The sequence below is a fragment of the Branchiostoma floridae genome, chromosome 2 (genome assembly GCF_000003815.2).
Source record: "Branchiostoma floridae strain S238N-H82 chromosome 2, Bfl_VNyyK, whole genome shotgun sequence".
NCBI classification, from domain to species: domain Eukaryota; kingdom Metazoa; phylum Chordata; class Leptocardii; order Amphioxiformes; family Branchiostomatidae; genus Branchiostoma; species Branchiostoma floridae.
In genome coordinates this window covers 30,663,436-30,679,194 of record NC_049980.1, presented here as the reverse complement: position 1 = coordinate 30,679,194, position 15,759 = coordinate 30,663,436, and the positions used below count along the sequence as shown (strand labels likewise).

General features: G+C 42.3%; 2 protein-coding genes across 2 annotated transcripts in view; both read right to left on the bottom strand.

Moving 5' to 3' along the window:
• The window catches only part of LOC118409152, a 14,585-nt gene extending 10,694 nt beyond the window's left edge, over positions 1 to 3,891 (bottom strand). The window contains exon 1 of the mRNA XM_035810021.1: positions 3,573 to 3,891. Coding sequence (XP_035665914.1) covers positions 3,573 to 3,846 — 274 coding nt within the window. The 5' untranslated portion in view covers positions 3,847 to 3,891. The remainder of the gene's footprint in view (positions 1 to 3,572) is intronic.
• Positions 3,892 to 5,889: 1,998 nt separating this feature from the next.
• LOC118409151 (serine/threonine-protein kinase CTR1-like) lies at positions 5,890 to 11,124 on the bottom strand. The gene is made up of 6 exons (XM_035810020.1): positions 10,851 to 11,124; positions 9,124 to 9,222; positions 8,329 to 8,506; positions 7,931 to 8,037; positions 6,182 to 6,399; positions 5,890 to 6,039 (listed from the first exon to the last, which is right to left on the bottom strand). Exons 1-6 carry the CDS (start codon positions 11,122 to 11,124, stop codon positions 5,890 to 5,892), a joined length of 1,026 nt encoding a protein of 341 aa, XP_035665913.1.
• Positions 11,125 to 15,759: the final 4,635 nt, after the last annotated feature.

Sequence of the window (15,759 nt, the reverse complement as noted above, 5' to 3'; positions counted from 1 at the left end):
AAACCGACCCTTAACATTCCCTCCCCAGCCAATTCATCACATTTTGCCCCAATTTCGGAAAAATTACAACAAGAACTTGAGTCTACGCGGGTTGCTGGACCATTTTCATTCCCACCACTAGAAAACCTGTGTCTTTCCCCTTTATACGCAGTTCCCAAAAAGACTCCTGGAAAATTTAGACTCATTCATGACCTCTCCTACCCCCCCGGGTCTTCAATCAACGACGGCATTCCCACAGAATTGTCCTCTGTTTCGTATGCTACTATTGACAACGCCATTCAGCACATAAAAACCCTCGGCCCTGGCTGTTTCCTGGCCAAAACCGATATCGAGTCAGCTTTCCGTCTAATCCCTGTCCATCCCAACGACCATCATCTTCTTGGCTTTTACTGGAACGGAAACTTCTACTTCGACAGGTGTTTGCCAATGGGATGTTCCACGTCATGCGCTATCTTTGAATCCTTTAGTTCAACCTTAGAATGGATTGCCCGTAACAAACTCAATATCCAGTTTCCCACACATATTCTTGACGATTTCCTTTTCGCCAACAAAACCTTCCAAAAGTGTCACCATGATCTTATAGCTTTCAAGGTCATGTGCCTTGATGTGGGGGTTCCCCTTTCAGAGGAGAAAACATTCCCACCTGACACCGTCATGTCATTTTTGGGAATAGAACTAGACACGATAGCGATGGAGGCCAGACTCCCCTTAGACAAATTACAAAAATGCCGCGAACAGGTACATTCCTTTTTGACACGCCGCAGTGCAAGCCTGAAACAAATTCAATCCCTCATTGGTCTCTTAAACCATGTCTGCCAAGTTGTACGTCCGGGGCGCGCCTTCTTGCGCCGCCTTATTGACCTCACAAAATCACGACATCAAAACGACAGTCTCATTCCTCTTACCTTACAAGTCCACCAAGATCTCCAAATGTGGCTCAACTTCTTGACCGATTTCAACGGTCGGTCCTTTTTCTTAGATGAGGCTTTCGCATCAAATTCGACTTTACATCTCTTCACCGACGCTGCTGCGTCTCTTGGCTACGGTGGGGTCTGTGGGACAGCATGGTTCTACGGAGCATGGCCTCCCTCCTTACGCTCGCGTAACATCACCATTCTAGAATTCTACCCTATCGTAGTTGCCCTACATCTCTGGGGTCAACAATGGTCCAACAGAAGTATTCTCTTACACACTGATAACGCAGCCCTGGTCCATATAATCAACCGTCAAACCTCAAAAAACCCCTTAATCATGCCCCTAGTGCGCCATTTTGTGCTGATGTCTTTAAGACATAACATTCTCTGTCGGGCGACTCACGTGCCCGGCTCTCAAAATGATATGGCTGACTCCTTGTCTCGCTTGCAGGTTGCCCGCTTCCGTCAGACCTACCCAAATATGGATCCGCACCCATCGCCGATCCCGTCACACCTGCAGCCGTCGGCCTTAATAGAACAGTGACAGACCTCTTAACGTCCTCCCTTGCTCCTTCCACTCTTCGCGCTTACCGCCAGGCATGGCAGACATTTCGCCAATTCACCTTAGATATCTACAGAAAGGACCTGGCCGTTCCCCCGGTTGCCACATCTCTCGTCTCCCAATTCATAGCGCACATGCACAATAAAGGCTTCGTTGCCTCATCCATCTCTTCCAAACTCTCTGCTATCGCCTTTGTCCATAAGTTGCTGAACTTCCCTGACCCCACGCAATCATTCCTTATACAAAAACTCATGCATGCAGCCCGCAAGTCCCAAACCCCAGACGGGAGGAGACCGATTAGCCCTTCCATCCTCAAGTCCCTACTTGACTCCTTACCTTCAGTAATCACTCACGCATATGACCAGCAGCTTTTCAAAGCCCTGTTTCTCTTCAGCTATTTCACCTTGGCACGCATCGGGGAAGTAACGGTCACGGGTTCGTCAAACCACACCCTACAACTAGCCGACGTTAACATACAGTACACAACCCCTCACACACCATCTTTATTGGTCACCTTCCGCACGTATAAGCACGGCAACCCAAGTCGCCCCGCTACCATCGCCGTATCTCCCCACGCCAGCAGTTTGTACTGCCCAGTAGCCAACATGAACACATACTTAGCCCTGCGGGGGAAGTGCGTAGGTTACCTCTTCCTGCGTAGGGACGGCCGCCCTGTTTCCAGTGACCTGTTTTCAAACACACTGAGAAAATGCGTCACTTATCTAAACCTTGATCCACGTGCATTCACAGTTCACTCTTTCCGTATCGGGGCTGCTACACATGCATCACTTAATGGTGTCCCCGACACACAGTTGCGAGCACTAGGGAGGTGGTCCTCAGATGCGTTCAAGTCTTATATTAGACCTTAGGTGGGTGCATTAGGTACTCTAGATTATCTTGGGATTGTATGTTGATCCCAGTATAGAGCATTGGTGACAGGTGCGTCACAAGTTTTTGGTTCACGTAGCTTTAATGGTAGCCTTAGCGCAAGATGCGTCCTATAACATTGTATAGCAGTAGGTACTTATATTACCCTATGTTTGTAGAGTAAAATTTGTTAACGGTTTAAGACGTTAAAGATTGTTGTTTACGTAGCCCTCCCTTTAGCCTTAGCGCAAGACGCACCCTACTTCCTTGTTTAGTATAGTGCTGTTGAGTAGTAAGTACCGTTTTGTACGAGTAGCATTTTGTATTTTGTTCATGTTTCAGCCTCACTTTAAAGTGTCTCCAGCAGCCATGTCCAGTTTGCCCACTTATCCACTCTGTGTAAGACGAGCAGCTATTGTGTAGATAACATTTGTATCGCTTAGTCACTACTTCTAGTCCTCCAATGGTACTTCAACACTGCCGTGCCTTACTTATATCACTCCTTGTTCTTTCATTTTGCCTTTGTTTTCGTAGCCCATTAGTCCCAACGGACGATTGAGTTTTCGTTGCAATTTTTAGGTTTCGTTCTCTGCAGTTCCTCTGTTTCGTTATTTAAAGCTTGCTGCGATGCTTCCTTCGCAGTGTTGCTTGCATGCTGTTTTCGTAAGCTAAGTGGTTAGATTTGTGAGCTTTAACCTGAAAACAATGTTGTTTGTATTTTCCCACGTCTGACAATGTCATGATATTTGGATGTCCATAGCCCAGTACGCGATCAACATGCTGTTTATCCCCATGGGAATTACCCCCTAAAATACTATCATGTGACGTCATTTGTATTACTGTTTCTCTGATGTGACTCAGACTGTTTGTTATACTTATTTGTTTGTTTTCCCGTACGAGGAATAAATTGTTATACCTGCCAAACCCGATCTTGTCTCAGACCACATCTTTATTCTCCTGGTGTCGGCAAAATTCATGAATTGTAAAACACTTTTTTGCGGAGTAAAAATGTTGGTCTAGCGACACCAACCGTTACGTACAGTAGCATACTGCATGTACATAACATATGTACATGATACACACGTAAAATGCACGTTTCGTCTTTTATCGAATCCTTTCCATGCTTACTCAACCGTTATGTTGACAATAAGACTAGTTTAGGTCTACCTTGTGGCAACACAACTTACGAACGAGTACGATTACACATTAAAGATGGCATCTATTCCCACCTTTCCTCTCTTGAGCAGCAATCCGCTTCGCCTCCTTTGCAAAGTCGTCTCTTTCGATCTTTGTCATAAGGTCGACAACTAGTGAGAGGTCTCCGGTCTTCAACTTCCCCTTGTGTTCTAGTTTCACAAAGATCTGTTGAGGATCCATATCCTGGAGGTCTCTACCTGGCAAAAGTCGATTGCTTCCTACAAAGGTGCGAAGATCCCTGCATTCTGTCTTGTTAAGGTTTTGTGAGATCTCCAGAAAGAGATCGTAACGAGAGGTTTCAGCCATTCTTACTCTTCAGTCAAATATGGCGTACTCACCTGTCCCGCTAGAATCCCCCTACACCTTAAGTTCCGTCATGTCAAGGGGGGGGGGGTTGGGAGGGGGATAAATGGTGTTTGAACTTGAGTTTAGTTCTGTCTCTAAATTTAGACAAAAACTAAACACCCTTTCCCTAAGCACAAATGAATTTCTTACTGTAGAATTACCTGATAATATATATAACAAATTTGACCCCCCTCTCGTTTATAGCTTGGTGCGGTCCTATTGTTGTCTTAAGGTCATCACCTTCCAGGTGAGTCGCGACCTTTGTTCAAGGCTAAACAGGCCTGGGGTAACGTTACCTGTTGGGCTGTGGTTACTGGGTTATTGTGTAGAATATGGTCCCATTATAAGGAATCACACCAGCTACAATCTGAATCAAAGGGGATGTTCTTATTTGTCTTTGCTTTTAACAGTTCTAACCACGTACGTTGAGTATGCATTGGACATTATGTATCCGTATCGTTAAGAAAACATGATAAGCCTCCATAAAAAGACGCTTTTTATATTGACCTCAAGAACTCAGAGACATGACATTAACTTAACAGTATGAACAATTTCATGACTACATTTCAAATACGTGCATTTCTTTGAATACCATTTATCTATGCTATTGTATAATTATTCTAAGTTGTGGTCTTTTCTAAACGAGCACACCAAAATCTAATCACTGGAAACAAAGTAAGTAATCTTTTTAGTGGTTTCTTACTACATACTGTTAACTCTTCGTTCACATTTAGTCGTTACATCAGTAAAGTGATTAATCATGAATTGCCTTGACCAATTCTATACATTTCTTGCATCGTGTGTTTAAGTTCATACACCTACGCATTACATCTATTGTCTACCCATGTCATACTTCTGTCGTACTTGTACAAACCGAAGACTAGCGTCTTTAATTCTACACACGGCCGGGCATATACTTCTATCAGAAATGTTGTTACAAACAAACCCTTGAGCACACATGTGCACTGTTACACAATGCACAAAGCCATGCTGTTAGCTCTTAGTACAAAATGTCAACGCCTGACTGGTTACAGCAGTGGGTGCTCTATGTGGAGTTCCAATACTATCCCATTGCATGAACGGTCTGCTCCCTCCCCATACATGCCCCCTTTGATGGTGATGAGGAAAGCCTATCGTGGTGATCGGGACAGGTCAGCAGGGCGCCTTCCAGCAGCTTTACCACATCTGTGAATAAAATATGAAAGAAGGAAATTATAAAATGAATAAGTTAGCTGGCATGTTTGATACAAAAGCTGGATAGCGAAAAGAAAGCATTTAAAAGAATTTACACACATATACATGACATTACTGCTGATCTCATAACACAAATTTTGCCTTCTGAAAAGACACAATTCTCAATTCAAGTACATGTACTTCCTATTTACCATGTAAAAAATTGCATGAGTTCATATGTGTTTGAATGAGTTTTACATGTGTTGCATGAACACTGCTATGTATGTGATTTTTTCAATAACAGATGTAGAAAAAAGCTCTTTACCAATCATTGTCGGTCGCCTTGTTTCTTCAAGTTGCCTACAACTCTCTATAATGTCGGCAAGAGAGCTGTTACAGTTGGCAGGTATGTCCTCTTTTCTTCTCTCCTCCAGGACGAACTTGTAGATCTCGTTTTCCTGGTATCTTATAGCTAAAGATATAAAAATGTGTCATAATATGGACATCATATATCAACATGATATGTCGTTGATGTGTTCCAGAATAATACCACAAAGGGAAGAATGTAAATCATATCCATACAAAAGTCATGTACTTGTATGGAATATACAGAAAAAAATGATATACCTTCGTGTGCCAACTTCCTGCTTGCTATCTCCCATAGAACAATGCCGAAACTATAATAAAAAAAACACTTCAAATTAGTCTCATACGAAGGCAGGTGATCGCGTTGCAAAGTTTGGGCGAATAACTTTAACAATATACGAATGAAGAATGCAGGTGTGGCAAAAGAAACGCGTAAAATCGAGGACGCCATTAAACCGACATCATCTACCTGAACACCTCTGCGGCCACAGTCAGCCCTGCGTTGATATCTCTGAGGTTCTCCGGCGCAACGAAAGCAATTGTGCTTCTTCCTCTGCGGAACCTGGAGTATCTCGTGACAGATGTCGTTGTCTTCGTGTTACAGAAGCCTGTAAGCTGTGCGTACACCAGATTGTGTGTCAATGACATATTTCATACTGTACAACACTTAAGTGAAGACAAAACGGGGTTTGATAGGAAGGTAGCAACTACATAGAGTCAGAACTTATGTATGCAGTGTGGTAGAACCAAAACATACCTTAACTCGCATGTTGGCATCAATGAGAAATTTTGAGGTCGTCAAGTTGCCGTGAACTCTCTGTGGGCAGTATCTCCTTGGATGATGCAGAGCACAGAGACCTCTGGCGGCATCTGTGCTGAACTGCAGCAGCTGTTTCCATGCCAAGCGCGTGTCACTGAGGAGCAGGTTGAGAAGGGACCCTCCCGGCATGTACTCCATCACAATCGTGTAGTTTGCTGTGGTAAGACATACAGAGTTATGAAAGGTGTAAGAGTGCTACACACTGCGACATTTGTGATTTTAAACACAATGCCAATGTAACAATGCCAGCCACAAGAGAACAATCAGAATCAGACTAATAACTTTAATTTACTCAATTGTTTGCTCTTCACAACTTTCTGCTATTTACGAGATGATAAATGTTAGGTAGTTTTAGCAGGTACGGTCAAACCTGCCCAAGACGATCACCCGGGGGACCGGAAAAAAGCGGTCGATTTGGACAGGTGGTCGCTGAGAAGAGTATCGACTCAAAACATGCCCTATGCATAGTATAAATGGTTTCCGTTGTGTTTGATAGCCAATAGCAAACACACGAACGCAAAGAAGTAAGTAAGCGAAGTCTTTAATGTCAAGTAAAACACGCACACGCACGCAAAAACGTAAGTAATAATCATCAGTAAGCCTGGTGAAGTTTAATACAGTAAATAAACAGAAATTGGAGCAAATTGGATCAGGACGTTCCTACCTGCGCCAGAGAAACTCTACTCAGGGAGGTCAAAAAGACAGTCTACTCAATCTACTGTGTGAGTGCTTTTGTCCAACTGTACTGTACTCTCCGAGCAGAGGTTAGGCGCCGGCTTTTTTTAAAACATTTTGTTAGTCGTTTTTATCGGGCTTTCTATTTTGTCATTTTTCTTGAAAATAAAATACAAAATAGAAAGCCCGATAAAACGACTAAAAAACGTTTAAAAAACAGCCGGAGCCTAACCTCTGCTCGTAGAGTAACTGTACTGTACATTCACCCGTGGGTAAGTACGCTACGGGACGTACCGGGCATCTCCGCAGGCATCGAATTCGAAAGGCACACCGTACTTATTTCAGATACGGCGATCAAGAACACAGCGACTCATAAAGACTTGTATGGTAACTGACAGCATCAAAGTTCCCCTAAGGTCTAAAACGCTAGTGTACAAATATTAAGACGACTGTAGACGCAGGAATGCGACATGTACATATCTTTCTTAAAAAGGTATGAGCTACACAGATCTTTCTTTAAAAAGTATGAGGCTATATACGTTTCAACACTCGTTCACTTTATAATGATAAAGATTTGAAAAACAACTTCTGTAACAACTAAATTCGGATTTTCTTACAACGAAATTTCATCCCATATTACAGTAGACTGCCACATTGACACACCCATTGACCGCCGCCATCTTTATTCTAAACATAACATCGACGCAAACTGGCCGATTTCGGCACAAAATCGCGCTAGTTATCATCAAAAATCGATAAAAACATCAAGATTGAAAATGACGCGGTCTTCATAGGTCCCATTTTTGGCCGGTCGCGGTCGCATTGGACAGGTGGTCGTTGAGAAAAGGTCGCTTAATGCTTACGTCAATGGGAAAAAAAATCGGGACCGAGAAAAAGCGGTCGAAATGGCCAGGTGGTCGCTGAGAAGAGGTGGTCGCTCGGGCAGGTTTGACTGTACATCATACATCTATCAAAATTGAATTAACAAATGTAGCATTGTGTAATGCCTACCGGGTTCTAAACACACTCCGATCAGCCGAACCACGTTCTCTGCCTGTACCTGCTGCATGATCGCCGCTTCTTCCAGCACACTCTCCCGCAGGACTCTCGCTGGCTCACTGTACATCATTTCACAAAACAATAATGTCACCATTAACAGTTTGATATACATGTATTTGCTCAGTCTGGTCTCCAGTAGCAACAACTAATTTTTTGTATACTTGTGACTTAAGTACAGTTTTGACTGAAGTACAGTTTTGCAAATAGATGCTAGGGTGGAATTGGCCTGGCCCACACAAATACTGTTCAGCTCACAAAAGTTGAACCGTACGCTACAACTAAATGACAGCGCAAAACAAAGCACACAAATAACTTCGCTAAACATGCGACAAACAAATTAATTCGCTTACGGGAGTCGCCATGGGTAGTCTTCATATTCCTGCTTCCTAATAGCCACCTGTCTACCTTTGTAGTTAGCTAGGTACACAGTGCTGAAAGATCCCTTTCCGATTTCTTCCTTCACAGTTATGTCTTTACTCAGGATGAAGGGAATGTCGTCGTCGGGTGGCAAGCCGATAAACGTGATACCTTAAAATGTAATTCAATCTTAGCATGAATGTTCACCTGTGTTGGTAAACGATATTATAAAGAATGGGGTTAACTTTACAAAACCAACACGGTGATGAATTGTGACCTACCCAAATTGCCGGCTGAACTGCCCATTGAAAAACAATTCCCTCGTTTCATTTCTTAGATTTTCTATCTATGCAGTGTATCGGCTGTGGAAACGTTTCACACAACTCTTTCGTTGCAAATGAAAACTGCATTGACATGATCAATGAGCAAATTACATAATACTTGTACCTTTATACGTATACTTGTAGTTTCAGAAAAAAATAATTACAAAGAAAATCATACAAATCAAATATGTAACCCTGGTATATTATTGGATAATGCAATTTCTTAATCTCCAGGCAGATTTACCAGTGGCATAAGATAGTATCAAAGCTGGCTAAGGAGTACAGTCGGCCAGTTATCAGTCGAGTTATCAGCCACCGGTAGCCAAACACACTCCTAGGCCTGTCTCACTCCTCTAGAGCGCTGGCAACTTTTGATACTATCTTAAGATACCGTAGGATCTGCTTGGAGATTAGCAAATTATGACATCATTTCTTTTGTCCAATCTCATAATCCATACACATCACCTGATGCTTCCTGGTCTTGGGTGGCTGAATCTGAAGTATGGATGTTCTCCTGCATCTCTTCATCTTCTGGCAAACGATCTGTTACCATCGGTTCACTGTCTGTATTAGGTGGATGGAAAACGTTATAGAAATGTACATGTGTACTTGTTTTAATGCCTGAATATGCAATTCAGCGCTGCAATGTATTTGGGGATTGGAACAGCAATCAGTAAACTATCGTTATTATAATTGAGCATAAAAGCTGGACCAGAAAGTGATCACTCGTAAAAACAAACGGGGCCATCAATTTGTGCGTGATTGGTTGGAGAATTACTGTAGAATTACTTGATATTACAGGACTGTTTAAAAGGAAAATAACAAACTTGCCCCCCTCCACCGTTTATAGCTTGGTGCGGTCCTATTGTTGTCTTAAGGTTATGACCTTCCAGGTGAGTAGTGAGTAACTAAAGAAGGTATTTATCCTTAGCATGAAGTGTCTGTATAGGTCATGTAATTCAGAGACTGTACCTTAATTGAGATTTAATCATTTAGCATTCGATTAATATTTAGCATATTTATAGAACAATTGACAAATCACAGGTAACTATTACCTTTTCAAGATGTCAACCCGACGATCAGACTGTAAGGTTACATTAAAACACACACAGTAATGGGTTCTTGAACGTGCTATAGGTGTGAATTCTAATTCGGAGCAACCAGCTTTTCATGCTATCCGAAATAAAGTCCCTAATCGAAGCTATGTAACGTTATACATTTTACCTCAATCGGCCGAGGAAAAATGTGTTAAGCTTTCTCACCTGATCTTGCAGTCCCTTGGTCTCTTGCAACCAGCAGTGTTACGTGGACGTAAAGGCCGGGTCCTTCTTCTTGTTTCATCTTCTCTGTAATCAATTCTTGTGTCAAAGTGTCTGACAACTTCCCATCCCGGTAACCTCTGAGAAATGACTTCAAATGCTGGGTGTCCTCAAACTCAAGACTACAGAGCACACATCCTTTTTTAAGATCTTTCATGATTGCACTGTAGAGCTTAAAGCACTTCACTATCTTGGGATACTTCTTCTTTACTTCTTTTATCGAAAATATGGTTTTGTGTACCTTTCCAAAAAGGTGTTCGGCTCTCCTCTTAACTCGTAACTTTGCTTTGCATTTCAGGTGGGGCAAGGCAGCATCAACATGTTCCCTAAAATCTGATAGCACGCTTTTAAACTTTTCAAGATTTTGAAGGACTTCCTCGTCAAATATTTTTTCATGGGTATCGAGTATGCTATAGAAAAGACTCTCCTCAACCTCATCTGAGCTGCTTTCTTGGGAACTATCAGCGCCGTCTGTACTCTTTTCTTCAAAGCTGTCACTAGATACTGTAATAAAACATTGAAAGAATAAACGTCAATGTTGCAATTTGATATTAGGCTTGTACTATACGTATAAGACGGGAGGTAGGGGGTTATCTCAAAACCTGGTGGGTCTTGGGCCGTCATATTCGGTCAGAGGATAGGCGAACAGACAAAATGCATTAGCCGAAGACTGCGCTATACGATTTTGCATGTTGTCCCCGTATTTTCCTAAAAGCTGGAATAGTGCGGGCCTTAGCTGGACCGTGAGCTCTGGAACTGAACCGTGTGCGCCGTCCGGAGCTGAACTTAAAGGGGGTGATGCTGGTCGAACAATGTCACGTACAAACCAATTCTAAAGCATTATGTTCAATATTTATTGATACCTATTCTTACCTTTCCTCTCCTGTGCAGCAATCTTCTTCGCCTCCTTTGCAAAGTCCGCTCTTTTTATCTTCGTCATAAGGGTGACAAGTAGTGAGAGGTCGCCCTTGTTTAACTTTCCCCCGTGTTCTAGTTTCACAAAGATTTCTTGCGGGTCCATATCCTTGAGACCTCTAGTTGGCAAAAGTTGATTGTTGCCTACATAGTTGCGAAGATCCCTGCATTCTGTGTCGTTGAGGTTTTGCGAGATCCGCAAAAAGAGATCGTAACGAGAAGTTTCCGCCATTTTCACACCTCAAGTCAAATATGGCGGACTCACTTGTCCCGCTAGAATAGGAAATCCCCCTACACCGTAAGTTCCGTCATGACAATGGGGGAGGGGGGCGCGGTATATGGTGTTTGATCTTGGGTTTAGTTCTGTTTCTAAATCGAGAAAAAAACAGAACACTCTTTTCCTAAGCTCTCTTTAAGAATGAGTTTCTTACTGAAGAACTACCTGATAATACAGGGCTGTTTAAAAAGAAAATAAAAAAATTGATCCCCGCCACCCAGTCGTTTATAGCTTGGTGCGGTCCTATTGTTGTCTTAAGGTTATGACCTTCCAGGTGAGTAGCGAACTTTGTTCAGGGACAAACAGGCATGGGGTAACGTTACCTGTTGGGCTTTGGCTACATGGCTATTGTGTAGAATATGGTTCTATAGGAATCACACCAACTACAATCGGATCAAAGTGGGTGTTTTTACTTGTCTTTGCTTTTAACAGTAATAACCACGTATGTAATATGATGTATCCGTATCGTAAAGAACGCGATAAGTCTTCGTGAGAGAAGCTTTTATATTGACCTCACGTTATTGGAGACATGGCAGTGACATAATAGTACAAACAATATCATGACTACACTTCAAGTACATTTATCTTTAAGCCATTGTGTAGCTACACTAACTAATGGTCTTTTCTGGAAAAGCACACAAAAGTGTATTACTAAGCATTTGAAGCAAAAGTAAATACTACTTGCGGTTGATCAATGATTTTCATACATTATTGACGCTTTGTTGATGTTGATAATTTGTTTTTTACATTTTAACTCAGTAAAGTGATTTATTTACTTAATCGATTCTTGTATTCTTTCAGTTTCAGTTCATACACCTTCATATTACATCTTTCGTCTACCCATGTCATACTTTGAGCCTTACGAGGGGCATTCAATAAGTAATGCCCCTGACCCACTTCCAGTTGTTTGATCTAAATGAAATTTTGCATGTGTAATGAGTCATATCTCTATGGGTTATGTTGCAAAAAGCAGCTCTGAACTAATTGTGGTTACTGATTTACTGGTGTTTGAACTGAGTCAGGTGTGAAATGGACCAGGTGTGAAATGGAGCAAGTTGAGTGTCGCGCAGTGATCCGGTTTTTGTATTTGAAAGGACGCACACCAAAGGGGACTTTTGATGAAATGAAAGAAACTTATGGTGATGATGCCCCATCATATGACCTTGTAAGACGCTGGCATCCTGAATTCAAACAAGGTCGGAAGTCTGTGGAAACAGCTCCCAGACCTGGTCGTCCCTCTTCTGCCATTGATGACCAACCTGGTTATCAATGGCAGAAGGACCAACCTGGGATGTCCTACAAGAACGGTGTCCAGAGCTACGTCAAATGATGGGAGAAATGCAAAACTTTGGGTGGTTCCTATGAAGAGAAAGACTAATAACTGTGCCAAGTTTCATTTATCTCCTGCTATGGGAAATGGGTCAGGGACATTACTTATTGAATGCCCCTCGTACATGTACAAACCAGCGACTAGTGCCTTTAATACTACACACGGCACATACTTCTATTAGAAATAGTGTTGCAAACAAATATTGAGCAGACACGGTTACACAATGCATAAAGCAGTGCAGTGAGCTCTTAGTATAAAGGCCTGACTACATGGTTACAGCAGTGGAGTTAAATAACAATTCCATTGCATGAACGGTCTGCTCCACCACCACCCCCATACATACCCCCTTTGATAGTGATAAAGCATATGTCACAATTCAAGCGAACTCCGATTCGGCCGCCTTTGTAGATTGGCTGGATCTCGCCGAATTTCAAAATCGCCCGAGCGTCGGCTGTATTTGTCGCCGAAAATCTGACCGTCACAAATTGGACTGGGCTTGATGTCATTCTGGAAAGCGTAAATTAATGTCTTTTTTGCCATTTTGGTGTACATCTGACATCACACGGAGGATTAAATCCCTGGTTTGTCAGTAGAAGAAAAAGACTTTACCGAGCATGCCCTGCTTCTTCAAAATGCATACAAGAAAGAAATTGAAAACTATACTTTTTAGCATATATGTATGTATTCATTTGTAAAATTGTGCGTTGGGAACATAAAACTGACTCATCAGTATTACGCAATCAGTGCCTTTATTCATTTCAAGTTGATTGCTTCACAATGGTCCTGCATAATGCTACGGTCACAATTACGCCGGTGCCTGTCAGGGATGTAGCCCCAGCCGGGCTCCGAAGCCATAAAGTTGTCCCGGTGGACCGCGAGGGTACCTCTTAGTATTTTCGTGGGTAGGTCACGGCTTCTATTCTAAAAAAATAGCCCGTGTATTGCCCGGTAGGGCCCTTTCTTTAATTGTGACCTAAGCATAAAATGACACCATCATCAGAGGGCTCTGGATCCTAATCAGAGAAAAAACAAATAGTCTAATGTTGGAACAAACAAGAAGGCATCAAATGTCCACAGCATACTAGCAAGCAGACCTGACAAGACTGGTTAAATCAAGTAAGGAAGATGCTAATCAATGTATCTATCTATCTGGACTCCTGGATACTTAAAATTAACAATAGATTATTTATTGTTTATTGACTCCATTGGTTGTTGACAGCGTATCACTACAACAGGTTCTCTTTCAGGAGTAATGGTCTCTTAAGAATGGTGTACAAAAATCTGATCAATCACCAAACACTGACTTGATGACTGGGGTCAATCATGTCCTACTCTACCGACTTTCTATGTTGTACAGAACATCAATGAAATATGAGTGTCAGTCAATGAACTAAACAGTCCATTATTTGGTAATTCTCCATTGCCTACAGCACTGTGTGATTTCCTGTAACATTTGTCGAAGTAGTCTGTTCACAAAAAAAGCATATCTATGCATCCCTTAAGGTAGCTAATTGTGATTGTAATTATTGTAATTGTACCATATAACAGGAAGTGTGCACATAACGTGATGATGCTACAGTTCCAGAAATCATAGTGTGCACATGATGTAATGTGTACACTGTTTCTACGTAAGGAAAAGCATGTTGTCCTCCTCCAAGCTAGTTCAACATTTCTAACAGATAAAACAATCAGAGCACCTAGAATTACATTCACAATCACACTCATGTTATTATGTATACAGCAAAGTTTTTACATGGGGGATACAAAGAGTACTGTGCTCCAGGAAAAGATCTGGTGACCTAACTTTGACCTAACTTGCAAATTAACTTCTATTATTTCTAAAGGCCAAATGCCTGCAGAAACTGCCGGTGTGACGCTTCCCTGTACCTGGATGCCAGCAGCCTCTCCTTGAGCCTTCTTGCCACTTGGAACTCCCTGTTTCCATCCTTCAGGATCCTGATGATCCGCTTGGCCAGTGTTTTAGCAGCCTCTTCGTCATCATCTTCGATCTCCACGATCAGGCGGTCGAACTCAGGATCCTGGCTCCTTAAGAACCAGGCAAGACCAGACTTGTGGGAGATCAGGACTGGCACCCCTGCAGCGATAGCCTCCAGACCAACCAGTCCGAAAGGCTCTGCACGAAACGGCATCAGAACGACATGGGCCTGCTGCATGTCCTTGGACAGATCTTCTTGGGTGCCGTACTTCCGGGGAGTGAAGTTGAATTTACCCTTCTCCATGTTGCCTTGAATGATTGCCTTGTTTTCTGGGACATCTTCAGCTGTTACGCCACGAGGTAACCCGTTAGTTGATATCTAACTTTACCTCCTTTATTTCACGTAAGTCTGTAGAAGAATACTATTTTCAAAGATAGAGAGTACACAAGAACAGGATACCCTGTGGTTGATACTTTCTCTGAACAGCGCCACCTTTCTTTGAATTTCACGTAAGTATCTGCTTAAGCTTGTTGAATCATAAATGCACCGCTGTTGTGCAAAATTTCGTCTCCCATTTCTTTAATCAAATAGAGATCTGTTCACTTTTTCTATCATGTGAACAACATGTTGTACTATGGCAAGTCTACGAAAGCTTCACCTTCCGCACTAGTATTCCAGTGCTGATTCAATGGTCAAAGCCACCTCAGCACTGGGGGACCAGTGCTGAAGTAGGCTGTACTATGTTAAGCAAGAGTGTAAACATTCATAGTTTTATGTGGTTATCAGTTTGTTGTCAAGCTTTGTAATAAGGACAAAATTCGGGTGTACTTGTGTTGCCCGCGATACCCTTACCGAATAAAACATCGAAGAAAAAGAAACCTGAAAACTATCAACGGTACTAGCATAAAACCTACACTGAAAAAAACACCCCACCGTCATAAAATGCATGAGAGATCATACAGAACGCCACCGCCAACGTGTCCCAGTCCAGTCAGGAACCCACTTGATACAGGTGGCAAGTAATGTACAGGTAGCAGGTAATGGTACACCAAGCCTGTTTGTCCTTGAACAAAGGCCGCGACTCACCTGTAAGGTCATGACCCGAAGACAACAAGACCGTCCCATGGTACAAATGGGGAGTCAACTGTAACATTTTTTGTTTGTTTCAAAATGATCTCTATGATTCAGTAATGTTTGAAAATGAAAGCATTCAATCAAAATATAATGTTTAGGAAAAGAGGTACAGTTTTCTATCGAGTCAGACACAGAAATGAACCCCGATACAACTCTTGACTCACCCCTTCGTGGACTTACCGAAACTTA